The following is a 21,631-nucleotide window of genomic DNA, read 5'->3' as shown; positions in this document are numbered from 1 at the left end:
CAAAACTGCCTTCTATTTTTGATAGTTTTCTACTGATTGCTCCAAGTTTAGTAGAATTTTAAAAACTGAAACTGCCAATCCCAGAAAAGTAATTCAGTGTGAACTCCTAATTAGTCTGTGGTAAGCGCAAAGGTACAGCCAAAAAATCTGCCTCCATGTGCAATATTAAAAGAACTGGAAATTGTAGGCTGCCACCAGAGATGGACGTAGAAACAACACTGATAATATAAATAAGATGAAACAGTCATAAAAAACCAATACTGAATAATCTGATGACAGTTTTCAAGTTATTACTTAACAGGCACAGATGTTAGGGTCACATTTTGGTTTGCTTTTCATGTACATTATGAATTATTTTGCACTTTTGCATTAGTACACATTAGGCAAAAAAAACCTGTCTTTAATATAGTAGATGATAAGCACTTTAGAGGGAGCTTCCCCCCCCTCAATCTGTTGACTCCTTTTTTAATCATAAAATGGCTGGACATGAGATCCCATCACCACGAAGGCTGCGCTAGCAAGTGACAAATCTTTTAACTTCAGAAAATTTTTAATCTTAGTGGTGCTGTGCTTGTGTGCTATGATTTACCGAGAACAAAATAACCTCACAATGCTCAATTTAAAATTGGACACCTGTTTTGAATAATGGCACACATTTACTGATGTGATAAAGCAACTGACTGGTGAGGATTCATTTATCACAGAGGAACAGCTGTACTATCAGAGATCAGATTGATGAACGTAGTATTCAAGTATTTTTACCAGAGTAAAACGCCTACAAATTCTTCTTTTGGGAAAAGGCAGCTGGGGCAATTAAAGCATTGCCAGGATCAGGTGACTTTAAATTAGGTCATCTGCCTTACATGCCATTACTTTGGTGAAAACAGAGACAGGCTCTAGATCAAGACCAAACAATAAAACATCAACACCCATTTCTCTCTTCACCACTTCCTCACCTCACCTGCTGTTCTGCAAAAAACATCCACAGTTTCTATCACACAGCTGTAAAGCACAACACACTGAAGTACTGGTGCTTTGGTCTAAACTACCTTCTAAGGGACACTGACCCATGTGTCATGACCATTTTGTCTTTTGGAGCAAATTCAGCCCTAGACAAACCAGAAATCTGGAGGCAGGCTGGGTAGTTCACTAACCAGACTAAACTGATAAGATATTCTGCCTGAATCTAATATTAGAGTTTTTCATTTTTCACATCATTAAGTCATTTTTTTACATAATCAGTTAACCTTCACATTCTAAATTTCTTTCATCATTGTCATCTATTAAGAATAGAGAAAAGAAGTTTTACCTGCATTTTGTAGAAATCTATACCAGTCAAAGGTTTCACTGGGTGTAGTCTTAATTCCTGTGTCCAAAAAAAAAAAAAAAAAAGAAACACAACATGTTTGATTGGTCCTTGGATGGCTGAACTACAGTTCTTGAAGTCTTGCCCTTCGAAAACAGTATTTCTGTCAAGCACACTGATTCCATGCACAGCTGTTCCCACCTCAAGCTTTTGTCATCCCAACAATGTCAGGTTGTGTGCACAATCCTTCCATAGCCATCAGAGTGAAATTCAATTGAAAATGTTGCATTATCACACTCTGTATGAACTTCTTTAACAACCCAAGGAATTAAGCTCACTTACACCATGCTAAATTTGGCCATTTAAAATCTACAGATGAGGTAATATTAGCTGAGTGAGCATATTATTCCAAAACAGATACAGGTCAGCTGAGATCCTGAGACTCAAGTCCTTAACATAAGGCAAAGAAAGTAAATTAAATAGATATCAAAACTAAATATTAATCTAAACTGAATACTAATGTATTTGTTTTACCTTAAAGATTAATTATTTTACTAATGAAATTATTTTATTAATTTATTTAATCTCTTAGTTAATTATTACCTCACAAGGGGCTTCAAAATAGACTAAATATGGGCTAAACAGACCTCAAAATGAGTTATTTTAACATAACAGTTTTGAAAATAATTTTATTTTCTTTGACAGTGAAATATACAAAATAATAGAGCTTTGGAATCTGCAGACAGTTATTTTTAGGTAAACAAAATCAGGAGCTGTAGCTTAAGTAATCATATCTAACATGCTGAGTTGAGCGTTCCCTAGACTACTCACTTAAGTAACGCGCTTTGGGTCAGATACTCGTCAGGTGTCATTATGGTGGGAATTCAGCTCAAAGCATTTAAAGGAATTTGGTGCTTCAGAGAATAATCATTCTGTATCAAAACTTCCATATGCTTTGGAGAAAGCTCGGTGTTACCTTAAGTGTTACCTTATCCTTCAGATTTGTACTATAAGGGAAAAACTCACACTGGGAAAACTTTTTTTAAAAGCACCAAATGAGTTGAAGATTTAGGCTAAGAGACTGAAACACTCCCTCGATTACTGTCAAAGGCCAAAAGCTCGACTTCAGCGGAGCCAAGAATTCAAAACCCATACCCATTTCAGCAAAATATTTCCAGGGCAAAGAAGGCAGATACATAAACACAGCGGTACTAAACACGATTCAAATAAATTGAATGCCTCAGTCAATATTTCAGAACTCTTACCTTGAGTTTGGATGTATATTTTCTTCCTGGCATCTGGCTTTAAAGAGAAGGAGAAGAAAAGTAACTTTCATAGTTCACCGTAAAAGATCTGTTCAATCCTCAAAAAAAACCCAACTAGCATATAACAAAATGCACATCAGCATGATTCTTCTTTCGACTATTAAAAAATCAAAACAGACAATTACAAAGAGACATTTAAGTAGCACCAAGAGCCAACAGTCAGCAATGTAAATTCCACTGACTATGAACACGACATTCTGCACATTTCTGCCTCAAACTCTGGTGGCCTTTAGTTCCCTAAAACCAGTAAGTTTCAAAAATAAGCTTAAATTAAGCATCTGGTTTCATGCTCTGATGGATCTTCAATGGCTCACAGTGAGTAAATACAATCCTGCCAGGGCTTGGATCATCAAGAAGAAAATAGCAGGAATACTGTGTAATAAGGCATACAGATGTATTCACACTTTATAGATCAATTTTCTGTTATGTTCTTTATTTTAAATGGTCTTGAGGAGAATGGAAAAATGCAATTGAATGCTAATAAAAACTGGCACTGGTAATTCTTATGCACCCGTTTTACACTACTGAAATAAAATACTGACCGTAAGCACAAAACCTTTTACAGTATTTCAAACTCTCTTGGAATACAGATGATTACAAATGCTGTATTATGTACTCAGTAATTAAAGATAATTTATCCAATGCAATAGAAAAGAATTTGTTGGAAGATACAGCCCCTGAGCACAGTGCAATTGCTTACATGCTTGTAATTTAAATTCTTCATTGACTGTCTAACTAAAAAAGCACGTTAGAGGAATAATGCAGTTCGCATTACTGTGAGTTACTATGTAAAAAGTGTTAATATTCTGTGAACTAGGTATGGAAAAATGTATTCATATTCTTCACTGTTTGAAACTAAATCTGTGGCATTTGCTCGCACTCTTTATATAAAGATACAGCTGGAAAAAGAACTCAAAACCCCAGCATATCAGACATAGGTTAGCAGGTGGTATTGCAGTTTAGGACCTGACAGACTTGTCTCCAATTCCCTGTCTGTCACAGACCTTCTCCAAAACACTGAATGAGTCCCACAGGCCCGGAGCATAAAGGTGTTTAGGTAAAATCAGTCAAAGTTAAGTACTTCAAAAGTTTTGAGGTGCTGATTTCAAAAGGATTTCAAAGTTCAAGTTTGTTTCTCCTTCTTATACTCTTACTGTTGTCTTTTTCTTGCATAAGATCTATGACAGAAGCTGTGCCCTTTCATGTTTACCCATCATGAAGTTCAGTGTAGTAACTACTAAAATCAAGTTATATTTGTAATGTAAAAACCAGCTCCTGTGTCTGCTCCTGTACCTTTTTAACGCTAATAGTTTTTAAAAAATCAATTTATGCTGATACAAAGTATTAAATATTAAATTGTTCTGTTGTGAAAGGTCGACCTCTAAGTGATTTTTTTTTTTTTTTAGGCAAGGCTGTATGGATGATCATATGATGATGCAAATTAGAACTGGAGAGATACCAAGCAGTTCGTTTCCACTTCTTGCATTTATTGTTCAACTTCAGCTGATGTTTCAGCTCAAAGCCCTGTCCAGCCTGGCCTGGAACACTTACAGGGATGAGGCATCCACAGCTCCTCTGGGCAACCTGTGCCAGTGCCTCACCGCCCTCACAGTGAAGTTTATCCCAATATGTTGCTGCTTAGTGTCAGCCAAACAGTTACTGCTTACCCTTCACTGGATCTGGTGCTCAGTGCAGCTCTCTCTAACCCAGTACAGGGCTTTAGCCAGCAAGTTAGTTGGAAAGCTAACCTTGCACAGAAAATCAGCTGGGCCATCAAGCTGGATCAGCAAGCCCTGCTGCCTGGTGTGGAGGTTTTCACAGGCTGCCAGTGCAGCCTCACACTATCCAAAAGTACTCCTTGTACTCAAATGCCTGGCAGCTCTTTATTATCTTACTCTGCTCTTCAGAAACCAGGACTGAGGCCTGTCTGCTTCAAGGATTTGTCCCAGTTTTCTCCACTGGCAGTCTGCCATCAGCTGAGCCACATAAGGGAGAAAAGGTTGACCCTGTCTAATTTCAAACAGGAGCATCAGATTCTAAAAATAAATGCACTGCATGTCTGAAGTAGACTTGCAATACAGCAGATGTAATGGTACGTACTAAAGGAAGAGAACCAACCATTATTACTGCCAGTTCCTTGCTGGCCAAATAATCTCCTTAAAATACATTGCCAAATGTATTTAATCACTATACTGTTGGATGAAAATAATTGTATTCACTATTTTTTCCATATATGATTCAGCACAGAGTGTTTTGTTTTGTTTCCAGAAGGAGAGATGATTTTTAAGATAGTTAAGTGCTATTTATGTGCTGCATATCCCTCAAGGCCCGGCCTACGGGGCTGTAGATCACGTATTGCTGGGCTTGGCATAACATCACTTTTAGCTCTGCAGTTCACCTTAAAGAAGTTCATTCTATTTCCAGTGTTGACAAAACAACTATTTTCAATTTATTCTTCCAAATTCTTTATTGTAAATAAAGCTGCTTAGTGAAATTTTGGCAACATAAAGTTTATAAAATGATGCAGAAAGAAACAATATCTGCATGTGGCACTAGGACAAACTCAATAACAGCAGCAATGATTAGTTTTAAATGTTACAGAGAAGCACTACCTAAACTGCTGTATATTCTTTTCAAATACTAAACAGCTTTTAAATGCCAGATCTATTTGACCTGTCGAAATACATAAATATGAAATACTTTCTCTGAAAGGAAAAACAGCAATACAGAATACGAGGATTATTACAATTCTCTAGCATTATTTAGAAAATATTTTAGGAGAATGTGTAGTTGCTAATACTATAAGCATCACCATCATCATGTAAACATACCCACTCTGCTGCCGCCAGTTCCTTCATTTTCATTGTGAAAGCCACTGCAAACCTAGTTAAATGGACAAAAATAGTTGGGATCATCTGCTTAAAGTGTTTAAACATAAAAACAGAAAAGTACTTCAGAAAAAAATCTTCATAAGAACAAAGAGCAGAGGCTTATAAAAATCATTATAGATGGAAAGCCAGAAAGCAGGCTTTCTACTTGTTTTACCAGAAAATACTGGTAAAACAAATGGTGTCTCTTCAGGCTTTACAACTTAGACCTGCTGGGGCATTAAAATGAGAATTTCTTGAAGTAAGAGAAAACCCAAATAATGGTAACATCTCCCAGTTTGTCTAGATGAATATATACAACTGCAGCAGTGAGTTAGCATTTCCTGTTTCTACATCACTGCAAGGTGCAATAGCCCTCTTCACAACCACGAAGCTAGGTAAGAAGGGATCTCAAGCCCAGTTAGTTCCATACTATTGTTTGACAGTACCCAGTCCCACTATTTGCAACTGAGTTTAATTCAAATAAGTAGATGGATTCTGTTAAACCTTTCCCCAATGTTCTCTCCTTATTTCTAAATAGTCAAAGCTGTCAATGAGTAAGAAACATCTGAGAAACCAAAATGTTATTCTTCAGGAAAAATATCAGAACTATATAAACTAAAAAAAAAAAAAAAAAAAAAAAAAAAAAGAAAGAGTGACTTGGCTTCAACTCTGGAATCTCCCCGACTTGGGACACTCAGCTCTGTAGCTCTGAATGTTAGGCATCTGCAGCAGACATGAAATTTGCAGTGCTGAGTTAGACACTTGATATTCCTTTATAATAAACAGGGAAGAACTGGGTGCCTAGAAATGAGATTTACCACAGTCATTGTTTCGGGCAGAGAGACTGTTACACTAGCCAGATGTAATACTGAGAGAAGGGCATTTTCACTGTTCTCGAGTTAAGACTTGTCTGTGTTATGAGAAGGGTGTTTAAGTGAATGAACTGTAGAATAGTATACGAACATCACCTATTCCTCCTCTTTAATGTATATAAATCATAAGGCTAAGGTAAGAACAAGCAAAAAAAAAAAAAGTGTGCTTGAATAACTTAATGGCTAGGGTTTTCCTCTGGGAGGGAGAAGAGAATTCTATTCCCAAGCCTACTGCCACTTTTTCCCTGATGGCTGTTTGTAATGGCTTGTCTGGTCTTCTGCTTACGTGCCTTTGAGAAATGTATGTAGTATCATTCCACATAACAGAAGAGTTATGTCAGAGACCATTTAAAAGCAGCATTGATATGAATAGATTTCATTTTGGGGTGTCTCATTACAGAGAGACTTCAGCCACAGAAATCTCATTTCTAAACGCACCAGATAAACAAGTTATTCTTACAGTGAGCTTGGTGTAATACCAAGAAGTCATGAGATATTTTTATGGAGTGAAAGTTAATAAAGAACCCCTGTTCAGAAGAGATCTTAAGAACACTCTGGGCTTTAATGAAGCTTTTAAGTTGTATCGAAACATAAAACACATGCATTGACTGTTCTTAAATGGAACTTCAGTGTTAACTGGAACCACAGATGGGACCATTTCTGAAGACTACCAGTCCCGTGGAATAGAAATGTTTGAATGCCTCCTTCATATGAACCACAATATGTCTGCTCAGCAAATTTCCTTTTTTTCTTTTAAATTGCTTTTGTAGATACTGAATATAAAACAGAGGTTATCACGTATTACACTTACGATCCAGCGTTTCCTTTTCATAGAACTAACGTAATGTTTCTGTCCTCAGCCAACCCTATGGCATCTCAACGGTTAGAGATGGAGCGCATTGCTAAGTCACAACCAGAACAGTGCCTTTCCATTGGAGACATTATGTTATAATTTAGGGCATGAAATCACACTCATTCACTAGAAGTGACATAAATGCTGAATTATAACTCCTACTTTTGTTTGTTGAAACAAATCTTACTCCCATACATTTGTTCTGTAGTATCTGCTTTATGGTACTGCAACAAATTTCACATACACAACTTGACAGCTTTAAGGTTATTAAAGCTTTTGCAAATGCTTGTTTTGTCAAGTTACACACGCTGCTCCCTTTCCAGTTTTTGCAATTATACTTTCAATACATCACATTAACAAGCAGAAAAAAAAAACTGTTGCTCCTAATTGAAATGTTCAATAGAAAAAAATACCCTAGAGGAGTACCACCACCAGTTAGAGGAATTTGATTAAAAATGAAACACTCATTATAAAGGTAGACAGTGTTCAATACTTTGTTTTACGGAATGTGGTGGTTTATTGTACTGGACAAGTAATCTACAATTAATGATACTTTCTGCTTAGAACCCTGCAATCAATAAAGAAAAAAAAAAACCAAAAACCAATGTTTCTTTTAATAACTATGCAATGAATAATACTAGTGATAACATTAGAGAAGAGATCCATTCAGAGTAACTTCCAGGAAACTGAATTACTTTTCCTGTAGCAGAAAAAAATATTATGAACTGCATAAGGATGCAGTAATATATTTTGAAACATCATAGAAAATCCAAGCTACTAAACTATACTTCAAGTTCCTAACTTAATTATCATTTTAAAAACCGTTCAGTAAAGTATAGTTTTTGCCTAAGCTATATTAGCTATATTTGTGACAAATCTACACAGAACTGGATCAAAGGGACACACTCAGAGATTCTGGTTTTATATACTTTTCCTTTTGCGCAGTGCTGAAATTTAACTGACACATTAGAGCTAATTTTTTCTCTTCCTTCAGACCTGTTTGAAGAACAACTTCTTTAACAAAAGTAAACAAGTATATAAATTTTGTCTTGAATGGGGCCTTCAGTTGCTTTTCAACTATAAGTCACACTAAGATGTAGGAACAGGCCCTAATGATTTTTCAATCAGTGTGATTAAGAGTCTGTCTTTAAAATCTGTTTACCTACCACATTTTATAGGGCACTATAGAGAGAACAGCGTATCTGTGCCAGCGTTAAGTTAGCTAGTAATAGCTAGAACATACAGTGGTACTAGCAAAGAGAAAACTACAAGATGTAAGCCTGCTGCAGACTCTGCCTGTACTTCCTCATTGCTAACATGAGCCAAAATCCATACCGCTGTATCGAAACCACCATAGTTATCCATCTTGGCCAGAAAGCTGTGATGAACAGAGATGGTATCCTCAGCAAGCTTCGTTCAGCAAGATATTTAAGCTCTGCTAAAGTATGCAAACAGTACCACTGGATTTGATAAGACATTCCAGCTGCTTAAATTTTATCACACCTAGCACGCTCAGGGACACCTTTCGCTTACGCAGAGCTCAATTCTGGAGGGATGGCTCTTCAGAGCACTGCAGTCACCGTCACAGTACAGATCCATGAGGCTGAGTGACCTGCTCTAGCAGCATACTGCCACCAAAAGATATCCTTCTCGTATCCTGCCACAAGCTGACTTTTCTTACTGGAGTGGTAGAAAACTACTCCACTTCCATCCCATCACACCCCCCGCCCCCCCAAAAAAAACCCAACCCAATAAAATTGGTTTAGTGTGCAGGTTTAGTGAGTTAAACCAGGTTTAGTGAGTTAAACCTGCTCAGAAAGCAGTCCAATCCTGGTACATGAAATGACAACCTTAGCCTCTACCTTGATAATACTTACGCTGTCTATTAAACTAATTTCATCCATTTGAAGATTTACATCCATAAAATGCTTTAGTTTCCAATAAGGAAAGGGCTTATTGGCCCACCACAGACATGATCAAACACTGTTGAAGTCAACAGACCTTTGGATCAAGCAGAAGGAAACTTCTTTTCTGGGGATATTGAAACAATGAGAAATGCTGCAAAGACTTCTTTGTTTTTCAGTCATTTTCTCTGATTTCTGATTAGTTCTTGAACTACATTTGATGACTACATTGACATGTCACTGGAACTTTCCTGGACTTTAAAACACCCTGAAAAGACTCCCTTGTTAATTCACCTGAAAAACTGAGAGAATTTGCTTAAAGACTTTTTTCCATCTCTGCTCATTTGTTCATGTATCCAGGGAAAGGATCACATTAGCAAGAACAAAGAACAAGAGCTCTTTATATTTGAGTTACTTGTTTTTCAATCAAGCACTCTGTCAACAAGCTAAATGCGAGGCCTCCAAGAACAGGTTTGATTTTGTGATGCAATAGGACAAATACCAGTTATTTTTAGTTGTCACTTCACTAAAGTTAAACTGCTGGGCACTTTGGTCTCCACGTACAGATAGCACTTAATGCATAAAATACGTTAGTTCCAATACAGAATATCATATATATTGAATATAGGTAACAAACCAGAATTTACTAAGAATCAGAGGTTTTTAAAAAAAAAAAAAAATCATAATAACTTAGAGCAACACTTCTGGCACAGGGCCTTGGCAAATGAGGTCCAACCTTGTTTAGGCTAATAATATTACTACAGTAAGATTTAATGAGAATATTCATACCTCCACTGCTAACAAAGATTTGCTACTGAAATAATCATACCTCCGCCACTAACTCACCATTAACCGCCTCCACTACTAAAGATTCACTATTTAAATGACGAATATCAGTCATTTCATGGCCAGGATAGTTCTGTACAAAGGAAAACTCTATGGATATTGTTGAAGATACTTAGATGTGATTTCTTTACCTAAATGTCTGCATATACAAACAGTCAAAAATAATTTTGGTAAAAAATTAAAACTTGATTACATAAAATTGTATCTATTACAAACGTATGAAATAAACCACAGTCAAGTTGCTACAGTCCACAGTTATATCAACCAAAGGTTGTCTTTATAATGTCTCCCCATAAAGCAGATTATTCTACAGAGCAATATGCTGCCAAATCCCAGGTTAAGTATTCTTGCTATTATTCTTCTCATTTCTTTTACCTGCCTTAGGATTTTATATCCTCATCACATGCATAGTTCTATTATTCTAGAAAACAGTTATGATTCAGTAGACAAAGCATAGGATTAGTTATCAAGAACATAGATTTCATTAGCTTTTAATGGGATTTGAGTCTTTTTGAAAATTCACAGCCCAAGAGACCAAGCTTCAGCACTATGCCTGCCAACTCTTACATGGACAAACATGATGAAATGATTGTAACAGAAAATATAAAATGGATAGAAAGCACACAGACTATATTTGATAAAGAAATTATTCTACTTCCATCATTAAATCATAAAAAAATATGTAGAGATCATAGGGATTTCAAGTAGTCCATCCTTTGTCTGCTGGCCTACACATTTCCCAGCATTTATGGAACAGTTCCTAAAAGATCTGCCATTGTAAAAACGCAATTTCCTGTCATAAACCTTCCACACATGCTTTTACCTGGCCTCTCCCAGCACTGCTCCCATTACCCGATGTTCCTCTTCACATCTGATATCTTCATTTACATCTGTCCCACCAAAGATGATTCCAAAAGGAATTCTGCTACCTGCAAAGCAATGACTATCATGGGAAATTGACCAACATCTCAAAGTAATGACTAGAAGGGGACATTAAGGTGAAAAAGCACATTGATAATACTACATCACGCATGTAAGCAAAGGCGAAAAAGAAACCTGGAGGTAACAGAATTTTTGTGGTTTTGGCACTGAAAAAAACTCATACAGTAACTGCACTCTCACAGCATGTCAGTCTGTTGTATAGCTATGAGATCTTTGCCTTTTCCATGCTTAGTAAAAACAATAAATTAGTTTCTACACTTAGCAACCCACCAAACCATATATATATATATATTTTCAACGTTATTCACATTTGAATAAGATGCAGTATTATAAAGTTTGGTCCCAGGCATCCAGCCTCAGCCACTCATTCACTGACCCCTCAAGCATTCCAATACAGTAGTTTTGGTGACCATCCTGCAAAGCTGGTTACCGAAATTCTTTTTTTTTTTTTTTAAAAGCACTTCCAAAGCAAATTGTACTGCTACAAAAAATACACATGGGGCCACACCATCAGAAAAGGTCCCCAAATTAAATGAGGTAATATATGGGAATCTGCAACAAAACCATTGTTTTGCCTAATTGCATCCCAAAAGATGGATCTGTGTTTATAACTGGTTGTTCCAATACCTTTGTGATCATCCAAGTTATGAAAGCTGTTTCAGGATGGTTTACAGTGCTCAGAACAGTAAGAGCAGAGGAAGGCACGTTGGCTGTGGGGCAGTCAGTGCACAAGACCTTATCAACATACACATTTTAGAGGATCCACAAAAGTATACATATCCTAGTGGCACCTGCCTCTGGTAAAAACCTAGTTTGATACACGGCATCAGAATAAATTCAGATTTGCATAAAGATAAAGCCACCAAAACAGAGCAGAGTAGCACTTCCATGCTACCAGTAGCTGGACTTCGGTAGAAAAGGCTGAAGACTACTTAGACGAAAATACAAAAGCCTATAGTAGTGCAAGATTCCTTTCTAACTAGTGGTTCTTTTTTTGGAATCAGGGTATTTTTAGTAACTGACAAGTTACTAAACTGTTAAACTACTATTAAACTACTATTAAACTACTATTAAACTACTATTAAACTAATCAATAGCAGACAATAATGTTTCCTCTTGATGGTTTCAGCACAGAAAACGGTTAAGTGGTAAGTTTTACACCACATTAAGCTAACAAATAACAGACTCATGGTGGCTAATTACTACATGCAGAACATAGTTTTAAATTCCAAATGGGACCACAGCTTTGCAAATGAAACAGTCTCCAGTAAGACAACCTACAAAACCTGTCATTAGGGTGACCAGTTTGGGGGATTTTGCAGATTTCTGTTAGCTGTAACAGATGAAGCCAAGGTTTCCCTCTGAATGTGAACAAGAATACACAGTTAGGCTGCATTGTCATCACACTGTGTATCAAGAAAGGCAGAAAATATGCTTTGTTTTTTCCCTTTTGCTATCAGATGGAAGAAGAAAGGGATCAAGGACTCAGCAGACAACACTGTCCTCAGCACTGGACCAACGAGCAGGGCACTGGAGGTTACTGTGCTGATGGAGGTTCTTCCTTTTGAGAGCTATCATAACTGACCTTGGATCCTAATGGCTGGAAAAACCAGTGACACTTTCTATAGCTCCCCACAGTGTCTTAAGGGGTGGTGGGGAAATTATAGGTTAAATTCAGTGAACTCTAAAATTCATGCTTAAAATCAAGCAAATAAGGAAATCTTAAAGTAAACGGGGAACAAAATAAATATGTTGATAAAGATAGAAAACATACTGTATGTTTCACATTTACATTTTAAAATTAAGTGAGCTGTAAGATGAGGATCATTAGCATTGTTAACTTACTCATTACTAACTGAAAGAACAAACAAAAGAGTTCCCTTGGCATTTTTAGATGTAATACCCTAATGATTGTAGGTGAAGAGAATTAATGTGCACTATCAAAGCACCATAGCACTAATCTTCAAGAGACTGACTTTCTGCAATACAATATAGAATATATATTGCCTTTCTAATAAATAAAAAAGTAAATAATTATTACGCCATCTATTACATGTGCTGATCATACATCCCCAATCATGTAAACCAAGTTTCCAACATGAGGCCCAAAAAGATCGGTAGTATGACTGTAATCACAAATTCCTTTAAGGTATTTCTTAACATACAGTATGGAAAGATTAAATGCTACAAGAATCAGAAGTGTCCCCTGAATCCCTTTTTTCCTTCAAGAAGTCTTCAATAACTTTTCCACTTTGATTAGGATCATCCCAGCACTCATATTACTTACTGTCTTGCTTCTCACAGATTTCTGTTTTATTTTCCTTTCAGTTATTGCAAATGGTTTTTGGAATAGTGCGACTCTGATTTATGTAAATTACTAAGCTTTTGTAAATAATTCAAGTACCAGGCTTTGCAGGTCACTTGAGATTTTGAAAAGATAATAGCAACAGCATTCGGGCAATGCTATGCAAGTCAAAACTGCAATAAAGTTTTACAATAAACATTTAAAATCCAATCTTATTTTCTGTTCCTGAAGAAAAGAAAAAAAAGAAAAAAAGAAAAAAAATTGTTCTAAGACCTTCCATAAGCCTCTTCCAAAATAATTCTAGGTTTTGTTACAAAAACAATCATCTCTATATTACACAAGAGAAGTCTTAATACATATGTCAGCAGAGATCATCTCACAGAATTATTTTTTAATTTGTATTCTAGGATCCTTAGTGAAGTCAGAGCTCCTTTGTAACAGAAGATACACAGGCATGCCAGCCATAATAATTCAGGCTTTCCGAAAATCCACCAGCACAAATTGTGGGGGGGACTTCTCAAGTCTGAAAACTAGCACAACACAGCTTATACTAAGATCTGATGAAAGTGTCAAATTACGTACCTATGTCCAAGTGAACAGATTTGTATAACAGGAATGTGATCTCAAAAATGCATACACACTTGCAATTTCAGTAGGTGACAGTGTGTGTAATTCTGAAAGCCAGTGCTTCTAGTGTATCATTAACGACAGGTGAAAATTTTGTTCTACATGGTCAGATATGATAGAAAATTTTTTTATTTGTCTGATAACATCCTGGCTCCTACAGCTTAGCTGACATGAACGACATATCTCAAAGTTACTTCATGTCCAAAAAACTGACTCATTTTGGAGGAAAAAAAAAAAAAAAAAAAAAAAAAAAATCAAATTAGCCTCTCTGCTTTCCTCCATTTGACCCCAGCTATCCTTAGCCAAGCCTCTGTCCTCTAGAAGAACACATTTGCTGAAAGTATCTTAATGTTAAGATAATGCTCTTATCTTAATGTAGTTAAAGTACTTAATTATGGAATGCACTATGTGCTTTCAAAGTACATTTATTTAGTTCTCTCCTCTCTGGATCAGACCTCCCACAGAGAAAGATTTTCAAAATTTCTGAACATTCATTGAAGTGGATAAACAAAACAACTACATTATGTGTGGGTTTATACATTTACAGCTGTTTATAACTGTTTGCATTCATTCTTTTCTCTTTCAGTACCTTTTTTAACAGATATTTTTACTGCAAAATAGAAGGAGGATTACCTTGCAGAAGTCTGCCTCCTTTATAAAGATGAATGGCCAGGGCTGCATCAAACTTGCCTGTGGAGACTACATTTGCTATTTCAGTTGGATCTTCATACAAGAAAGCATCTTTAAGAACACAGATATGACCTGCAGCATGTAGATGATTCCTTCATTATCGGAACAAATAGAAAAAGAAAAAAAAATAAGATACTATTAATGTTGTACCCATGCCAGTATATTAAATAAGCTTAATGAAAATGTTTTTCCTTAATATTTTTTGCTCCAATATTCACCTTTATGCTTATTTTGTTCAAGTAACCACGCAGCTATTTACAATGAGTTTTTTTTTCCTGGAAAATGTGTGTTACCTGCACCACTGTGAAGCCACACTTCCAAGCAACATCATCTGCATCCATTTTAAGGGCCAAGCCTACAAATTATCAACACCACCTTTGGAAATCAGCAGAAGGGAAGTATGATCAGGATCTCTCCTGACTGAGATTCAGATTAATATGCTGAAAAGACTCCTTTAGAATCGAGTGTGTTAGACCTTGGTCTTAGAAATTCTCAGATCCTTGTTCTGGAGAAAGGCCAGCAAGTGAAGAAAACACAAATATGTTCAGCTAATCAATGCTATTAAAAATATAGAATATGTAAAAAAAAATGAATACGTAAATAAAACTGGTGAGTTGAAATAGTATTTAATTTCTGTTTGATCGTGGGATTTAATTGCTTCTTGTCTTAGTTTACCATTTGTAAAACAGGCACAGGATAACTGAAGCATAAGAAAAAAACTACACAAAAATAATTACAAAAATATTTTCACTGTCTTTTTTAAAAAATCTCAGTTGCTAAAAACAAACAAACAAAAAAACCAACAAACCTCCCCTATTCTACTGTCAGCTTACCCATTTATCTTTATATACAATGGCTCCTCATATTAAAACATTGATTGAAAGACTGTCAAATTCAAAAAACGGATGGATTACAGGGAGTTTTACTTTAGGCACCTCAGTGAGCTCTGGTTTAGTCCTTTCTTTATGCTCTAGACTCACAATTCCTCCCACCGAAACCAGTATTTGTTACCAACGCTTCCAATGACATCAGCCAAAAAACATACAGGAGAAAAATCCATGTTTTGACAGAAACTAGCACACTGTAATCTGCTGACGTGTAGTGCTTACATTTTCAGTATTACAAAAAGACCACACAAACTGTTTTCTGCTTATTAGATATTGCTCCAGTTGATTCATTTCTCATAGTGCATTAATTGTTCTGGCATTAAAATCCTGCTAACTTAATAGCTTCCTGGATAATGTCGGCTCTTTCCTTTCCTGGTCATTTCATATCCTGCTAAGGAATGTGATTTTCTGTCCTGCAGAAGTTAGTCATTACTGCAGAAATTGGTGCTAAAAACGTTGTTAAATGTCTTGAGGCCTTGGAAGGAATGTATTAGCACTGTATCAAACAGAGCTCCACTGGCACAACATATGGTGCTGTATTTCTTCCTTAGTCTAAAAAGAAACTTATTTTACTTTTAACTTCATCCTTTGAAACAAGACCAATACATTATAATAAGTACTAATAAATAATAAAATACAGCCAGATTGTAAGCTCCTTATTTACACTGTTGAGCAATTATTTACATCAGTTGTCCCGTGAACTTGTACCAGGTACCTGCTTGCCTTTTGAAAGAGGCTCTCGAGTTATATCTAAGCAATGGTGCCCCAATCTCACAGCTGTGGAAAGAAAAATCTCTGGGGCAAATACAGGGGGTGCTTGTGCATGCGTTCCATAATTTCACAGGTGCTCATTAAACAGTTAAAAAGATTTTTTTTTTCCCCCATCAGTATTCCAATTAACATAAATCATTATCAAGTACAAGCAACATGTTTGCATATTACAATTAATTTGAAAATAACTCTCTCAGGACATCAGGAATCAAGAAACTCAGCTAGGAATTTTGATCTAAAGCATCCTTTTTTTTTTTTTTTTAAAATATACTAGGAATGAATACTTTTCCTTTCCTCCACAGTATCCACAGCTCTAAATCTCACAGCGGAATGACAGTTGGTTCTGCAGCAAACAAAAGGGGACTCCCTCAAGTGCTCCAAAAGCTCACAAATTGTGGATTACCTCTAATAAATCAATTTTTTTTCTACACACAATGACTCAGGAGCATGTAAAAAATTAGCATAGATCTTAAGAAGGAAAAAATCATCAAATTATTCCCAGAATAACTTGAATTCCCAGATGTAAAGAGGCCATAATCCCATAAATATACTATTGAGTTCAATATGATTAGTCATAGGCTTCAGATTATGCATATATGGAAATATATGTGCGTAGAAGTAGAGTTATTGGGTAGTATTTAAATACTGAAATTTACAGTGCTATTTTCGTATTTTCTAAATGACTTCTCATCTTTATAACCAAAGAAAAGCAAACTATGATTTTCACACATATGCTGTTATCAAGGAACATGATAAGAGGGTGTTGCAAAGCTACTGCAGGAGATTTTTTATTTTTGAAGGCTGATCTGTCTATGAAGTCACAGATGTCCCTGAATCAAGCCAAGGCAGAGAGATACATTATCCATATCTTTTCTCCTCCTGGCAACTGTGTATTTACATTATTTTGCCATTTCATAAACAAACACTTTCTGAACGAAAAATAAAAATGAACATATCTCCTGCTGTCTGTGAATCTAAGACAACACTGAAAATGCTAAATCTCAAGGCTACATTTTCTTTCTACCATAGTTTTGTAAGTAAGTGGTAGATAAATTTCCAAGTGTCTTAACTGCCAGGGATTATTGCTTGGATCTGGAATTCGCCTTGCTCTGCCACATCGTTCCCTTCTACCAAAACTCTCATGGAAGCCAATGCCACTACTTGCAGGGAATAATACTTCTAAAATGGAGTTTGGCTGTCAAATTCCAGATTTGGGGTGTTTTGCTAGGAAGTAACCAAACAGGAAAAACTTCAGTCATTCAGTGAGTTTGAAAGATCATTTCTTAAAGCACACTGTATTGGTCACTGCTTACACTGCGGTACTTACGCACATCTGAACATCAGACAAAACATTTCCCAACCCCACTGACTTTAGTATTCAGGGAATTCATCTTTTTGGTTACATTTTTTACACTCTTTGGAAATCACGAGGCTTAGAAGTGAAACTTGTAAATGTCTGCTCTGGCTCTATACTGTATGCAGAGGGATATTGCTAAAAGGTACAATCCTTTCCTGACACGTTTTCACTTTATTAAAGATTTCTATAGAAAAACATTTTGCTCTAACACAGCTATGAAATACTAGGTGATGTTCTACAATGTTTCTTTTTTTATTTCCTACATTATTGATCACTACTTCTCACTTATCCTAGGCAGTAGTCTTTCCGCCTTCAACCTGAATCTGAAGTTCACAGGTGTTCCTACACAGAAGTTTTATAGTTCCAAACACAGCACGGCTGAAGCTAAGATACAAGCAAGTTAAAAATACGCTTACTTCTAAAGTGTTATAGTTTTGATATTTGCTTTATTTTACTTGATGTCTTCTTCTCAAAAACATTTATGTTATTTTCAACTGATATTTCAATGGAATTACTTGCAGACAAGGAATGTTTGATTTCAAAAACGTTCCTGGTAGGTAGATACACTAACATTTCTTGAACAGCGCAGGAAATGAATATCTTATTTATGAAAAGATGAAGCAGCTACACCAACAGCTGTAATATCATAAGCATAGTATACCCAGTGATATTAAGCCATAAAATTAAACTATGGTGGCAAGTGTCCAGTCTTAAGAAAATCAGTATTAGATGGAAGTATCCGCATAGGACAGTTTTAGTGATAGCTGTCACTTGACTAGCCTTTTAGTCAGGAAGATGGATTTAATTGCTAGCTAATACTCTTTACTTTTTTTTTCCTAATCAGACCTTCCCCCCTCCACCCCTCCCCACCCTAAATGAGCTCGTTTATGTTATTAGTACAAACAACATTTATGGTAGGTGATAAGATAGCAACTGAACATGACGTAAATTACTGACTCTCGAACACTATTTCTGTCAGAGTCCTTTATACGCCTTTATTGGAATGTGAATTAAACTGACCTTTCATTATTTTTTTTTCTGTTTGAAGGCCTATGTGCATGAGAGAGCAGCATCCACTTTGTGTAAGGAATGCCTATAAAGCAATGGGATGCTAAAGCAAGTTGGTGTCTGCTACACAGATCACTGCAGATGCGTTCACGCACCTGCAAACGATTGCATTAATATGGGAATAGATTAAACCACCTGTCAACTGAGCTGTTGCATCTCCCCGAGTCGATGCCCTCTTTCATCCTAAAACACATCAGCTTAGGCCACCATGCACGAGTCACAGCTGGAGAAGGCTAACCAAAATTGCTGGCTACCGTGACCCACGTAAAGGCACCTTGCTAAACCACTGTGTCTGCATGCAGTATGCTTGCATGATCATAATCAATCTCAGTGCACTTAAAAGACAATTTGAAACATTACGTGGACATTTGTTTGTCTGGCTTATTCAGGCTTAGCTTAACTAGAAGTAATGCAAAACCTGCGTTCCACTAGATTACCTCTGAATGGCTCCACAGTGTAAGTGTTTGTCTGGCTTATCCTCAAAGTTGAAGTAGAAGATGAAGGTGAGTGAGTATTTAATTTGTAAAGGTAGAAGAAATAATCTTATGCAGGAAGAAAGAGCCCTGCTGTCCCCAAGAATAACTAGGCTGTATTATCCAGCAAGAGCAAAAAGTAAGAGAGGAAAGGAAATGCAGGATGCCACACAAACCACCATACACAAACTCTGTGTTGACATGTACAGGTATAAAAGTGTGTATTATAAACATAACATTCGTTTTATCTCAACATTTTACTAGTAATTACTGTTTTAAAATACAGAAAACTTCAGTTAGGAAAACTTCACTTTTCAGTGGTCTTCATGCTCCCTTTGCTTCATATCGTCAATGCCTGGTGACCGAAGTGAGGCAGCAGGTACGTTCTCCCGCTGTCTTACACAACACAGTAGCCCTGCACGAATCCAAGACTGACCTTGGTGTGACACAACTCGTGCGAACACTTAAACCATGTCAGAGGGCTCCTCCTACACATAACATTCAAAACGTGAAAATACGCAGATCAGGTTCGGGGAAAACTTGTAATAGCAGACGGCTATCCTAAGAGGTTCATCCTAAGAAAAACAACTAAACTGTGGATGACTCTTTGACAGGCAAGAAGCAACCAAATTCTTATTTCGGGCCCCTATTCAGAAATTGTTTCATTTTTATGTTTTTGGTTTGTTGTTTTTTTTTTTTAAACAAAACTCACGAGCACAGCAAGGCCCTCAGAAATGCTGTCAGCCACATCCTTTTTCCACGTCATAGAAAAAATTAAACGGGGACATCGAGCATCCATGCAGTTCTGCTACTCCAAACAATTTCAAAGCACTACAGATCCAGGTCCATAATAATCCAGGCTCCCGTGCCGGCAAACCGCCCAGAGCAGAACGCTCTGTTGTGTGGCTGGAGGGTTTTTGCGGCGGGGGGAACCCCTCGGCTCCCCCTCTCCCTTACTCCCCAGTAACACGGGCAAAGGGGGACTCGTCACCCAGACAAAGCCGCAGCGGAGGTCGCCCTCGCAGCCCGCAGGCCCCGGCTCCCCGGGGTGCCCCGCTCGGCGCGGTCAGAGGGGCCGGCCCCGCCGCCGGGCCGCCGCCCCCCTCACACACCCCCGCCGCCAGCCATCCACGCGCCTGAGGCGGGAGAGACATCGCCTCCCCGCACCCCCGGCGGGCAGCGAATGGCGGGCGGGCGGGCCCCCGCCGCCCCCTGCTCCTGCATCTGCTCCAGCGCCGCGGCCGCAGAGCCCCCCTCCGCCCGCCGGGGAGAGCTGCGGCCGCCTCGGCGTGAGGGGAACGGGGGGCCGGCCCCGCCTCCCTGCCGGCCCGCCGATGAGCGAGGAGGCAGGCGGGAGCGGCGGCGGGGATCCCGAGGGGTAAGCGGGCAGGCAGCGGGGATCCCCTCTGCCCGCGCACCGCGGGGCGGGGCGGGGCGGCACTTACTGTATCCTGGCCGCGGTGGTCGCGTTGCCGGTCTGCGCTCGCAGGCACGCCAGCAAGAGCAGCCTCATAGCGGCCTCTCCTGCCCGCCCGCCCGCCGCCTCCGCCTTCACCTGCCGGCGGCCTCCCGGAACCAGCCCCGCGGAGCGGGTGTGCCGCCTACGGCAGCCCCGGCCCGCCCACCGTTGCGGGGGGGAAGGCCGCGGTGCCCGGGCCGCAGCCCCGGGTTAGGTGGCTCCGAGCTCCCCGGGAGGGCTGAGCGCGGCCCGTCGGGCGGCAGGACCCGTCTGGTGAGGGGACGGCCGCGCCCTTTACCAGGTGTCCCCGGTCAGAGGGCACTTGACTGCAGAGCCAAGCTCCCGGTCTTGCAGCAGTAGGTTTGGGTCCCTTTCCCCCACATCTAAATAGTGCCATGTATGTTCTTTAAACAACTGCAAAGATGACGTGGCCTCGGAGAAGCCTTAAAGGCCTCCTGAGAAGAACATCAGGGAAAGGTTGGTATTAGCCACCATCTCCTGAGGCAGCTCCTCAGTCACCACCGTCTCCCAAGATGGTTCATATTCAGTGCAGGAATGGAGAAAAAACTAATTGCGGATAGGATACCAACAACCAGAAAAAAAAACAGGAATGTGCTAGTCCAGAGAAGAAAGCAACGGGGCAGTCAAAGACCACACTTACTATCAGGAAGACTGCACAATGAAGCAGATCCAAAGGTGTGTAAGACCAGGGGGAAGCTCTGGTGAGGAGCCACAGCCTCCACAGCAACAGGCAGAATCCAAAGATACAACAAAGCAGGGAAGAGAAAAAGGAAGAGCCTGACCTCAGGATCAAGAAAACTGTATCCCACACTATCAAGCCAGTCTTCAGGATAAAGCTCAGTTACCATCAGAAACACAGTAAGCAGCTGAGATCAGATGGGTGGGGCAGCAGGCAGGAAGACCGAGAGGCCAGTTTAGGAAGCCTGTTGGGAGATTGATAGGGGGCCGGTGGCTGACTGTAGGTATCCATGGTCTTGAACCTGATTCAACATTTTGTAAAAACATTGAGAGCGTGTGCAGGACATTTGTGGCCATGAGACAGATGAGAAGGAGGG

The 21,631-nt window shown here is 38.7% G+C and overlaps 1 protein-coding gene across 1 annotated transcript in view; it reads right to left on the bottom strand.

Moving 5' to 3' along the window:
• The window catches only part of GLT1D1 (glycosyltransferase 1 domain containing 1), a 55,316-nt gene extending 34,694 nt beyond the window's left edge, over positions 1 to 20,622 (bottom strand). The window contains exons 1-6 of the mRNA XM_086761492.1: positions 20,542 to 20,622; positions 14,484 to 14,632; positions 10,800 to 10,905; positions 5,463 to 5,514; positions 2,572 to 2,608; positions 1,310 to 1,366 (exon numbers count right to left, since the gene is read on the bottom strand). Coding sequence (XP_086617618.1) covers positions 1,310 to 1,366; positions 2,572 to 2,608; positions 5,463 to 5,514; positions 10,800 to 10,905; positions 14,484 to 14,632; positions 20,542 to 20,609 — 469 coding nt within the window. The 5' untranslated portion in view covers positions 20,610 to 20,622. The remainder of the gene's footprint in view (positions 1 to 1,309; positions 1,367 to 2,571; positions 2,609 to 5,462; positions 5,515 to 10,799; positions 10,906 to 14,483; positions 14,633 to 20,541) is intronic.
• Positions 20,623 to 21,631: the final 1,009 nt, after the last annotated feature.

Source organism: Chlamydotis macqueenii, chromosome 17 (genome assembly GCF_036417535.1).
Source record: "Chlamydotis macqueenii isolate bChlMac1 chromosome 17, bChlMac1.mat, whole genome shotgun sequence".
Lineage (NCBI taxonomy): Eukaryota > Metazoa > Chordata > Aves > Otidiformes > Otididae > Chlamydotis > Chlamydotis macqueenii.
This window is presented reverse-complemented; position numbering and strand designations above follow the sequence as displayed.